Here is a 2032-nt window from a genome sequence, read left to right as displayed (position 1 = left end):
TTTGACATCTTCAGTCTTTTTAACTAACTTCAATTAAGGGTTTGGGGAGTATGCTTCATAGCTACTGCCACTCATCCGGGAGCTTGGGTAAAGCTCCATCACTGTCTTCCATCACACATAACTCTAATCCTAAAAGCTTTGAAGATGGCATTTTCTTGCCCAGCAGTTGTCACAGCAGAACCTGGCTCCTGGACAACTTTCAAGAAACTCACAGTGAAACTTCTCCCTGCCAGCTGACCAACCGTGGACAGCTCCAGTGCAAAGTGGACCCTTCTGTGAAAAGTCCTGGGAACTCCAGAGCTGACCAAATAATTCGTTCTAAGTCCAAGGCCAGTGAAAGAACAAAAGAAATCTCTCCATCTGTGCCAGAGCATGCTTCTCAAACCTGCCAGTCAAGAACTTGTAAGCCAATGGGTTTTGTAGCCCAGAGCTACCGACCTGCAAGTTACATGACTAAGTGTTGCTTGCTAAGGTCTACAGTGTTTGAAAGTTCCCAAACTCTGGAGTTTGAATCCAGCCCATGCTGCTCTCAGGTTCCTGAGTCCAGTTCCTGTAATTCCTCCAACAATACTGTCTCTGGGCCACATCTTGTGGAATCTTCTAGCACTTATGAGCCAACATGCTGTGTGACTGGTGGTTCACAATTGCCTAGTAAGTGATGAATTTATAAAGGATATGACATGAATTTATTTCTGAATACTTGGGAACTCTCCTTAAATCTGAAATAATGTATTTTTGTGTATGGAAAATGAATATATATGTTTCTGTTACTCTTTCCAATGTCAAGAAATGATTATTCTTTTCCTTTTGGGCATTTCTGATGATAAGCTGGGGTCACGAAGCGTGTTAATCATTTTAAGCTACATGGACACTATTTACTGTTCATCATGGAATAACCATTGTTTCTTAAAAAGATAATTTTTCTCTACTATGTAGGAAAATAGTTAGCAAAAATTGTAGCTTATTAACTAATGTGATTATACCAGAAATCCATGAGATGACGTAATTTACTCTGGAATCTCAAGGTGCCCTACTATTTCTGATAGGTTCAACTCAACCAGAACAAATAGGTATTCAATAAAACCAGAAATATTACTAAAATTGGGTCAACTAGCTAACTGAATTAAGACACTTTTAAATCAGAGATGGAGTCTTTCACCTGAAACGTGTGAGAATTTTGGATTTCACTTGCATGGACCTGAGAACAAGGCAGTATTCGGTGACCTTTTAAACACATCATTCACAATTAGAATAATCACGGTATTTATACTGTCCTTTATTTTTCTCAACTTTATTTCCCAGTGATTTGGGGATGCAAAAATGTTATTTTCCTTAAATAAAATAGCTTTATAATAATAAATATAGTTGTCACGCTATCAGTTTGTTCAAGACTTTTTATGAGGATTTTTTAAAGATGTGTGTGTGTGTGTGTGTGTGTGTGTGTGAAAGAGAGAGAGAGAGAGAGAGAGAGAGAGAGAGAGAGAGAGAGAGAGAGAAAGAGAGAGGAAGAGAGAGAAAGAGAGATTCCCTAGAGCTAGAGTTTAAGAATTGAGGGAGCTGCTTGAGTTAGATGGGAACCAAACAAAGTTACTCTGGAGCTCTGGAGGGGTAGCGAGTAATCTTAAGTTCAGAGCCATGTCTCCAGCCCCCATGCTGTGAGTTTTATATTATAATTTTAAGGATGCTTTGATGTGATAAAAATAGTAGACATTTGAAAATTAAAAAATCGTGTTTCTTACCACACTGTTCAGGAAAAGAGTTAGAATATTGTATCACATTTTTGTTGTTGGTCCAAAGACAATAAATACACTCAATTTAAGGACTATGAAATCATGGAGTCAGAACAGAGTATGAATATTTAAAAGACAATAAATGTATTCAAGTGTTTTGGCTATCTACAAGCTTTGGGGGCAGTCCCTTAGCACCAAAATGATGGTTCAAGAGCATCTGCCACTCTAGTGCCAGACAAAGTAGTGCACATATCCAGCCTCTGAGGACACCAGGCATTCAAAGAAATATTTGGTTGTTAAGG

The 2032-nt window shown here is 38.4% G+C and overlaps 1 protein-coding gene across 1 annotated transcript; it reads left to right on the top strand.

Annotated features, from left to right (window-relative positions):
* Krtap27-1 (keratin associated protein 27-1) lies at positions 1 to 1337 on the top strand. The gene has a single exon (XM_087577402.1). It carries the CDS (start codon positions 51 to 53, stop codon positions 657 to 659), a length of 609 nt encoding a protein of 202 aa, XP_087433528.1. The 5' UTR covers positions 1 to 50; the 3' UTR covers positions 660 to 1337.
* The last annotated feature ends 695 nt before the right edge of the window (positions 1338 to 2032 follow it).

The sequence above is a fragment of the Rattus norvegicus genome, chromosome 11, assembly GCF_021556685.1.
Source record: "Rattus norvegicus strain SHRSP/BbbUtx chromosome 11, alternate assembly SHRSP_T2T, whole genome shotgun sequence".
Classification (NCBI taxonomy): domain Eukaryota; kingdom Metazoa; phylum Chordata; class Mammalia; order Rodentia; family Muridae; genus Rattus; species Rattus norvegicus.
The sequence above is the reverse complement of the archived record's forward strand: the minus strand, read 5'-3'. Positions and strand labels throughout refer to the sequence as shown.

What these genes read in the sequence shown, in the direction of transcription:
- Krtap27-1 (XM_087577402.1), top strand. Translation starts at nt 51, where the DNA reads ATGCTTCATAGCTACTGCCACTCATCCGGGAGCTTGGGTAAAGCTCCA.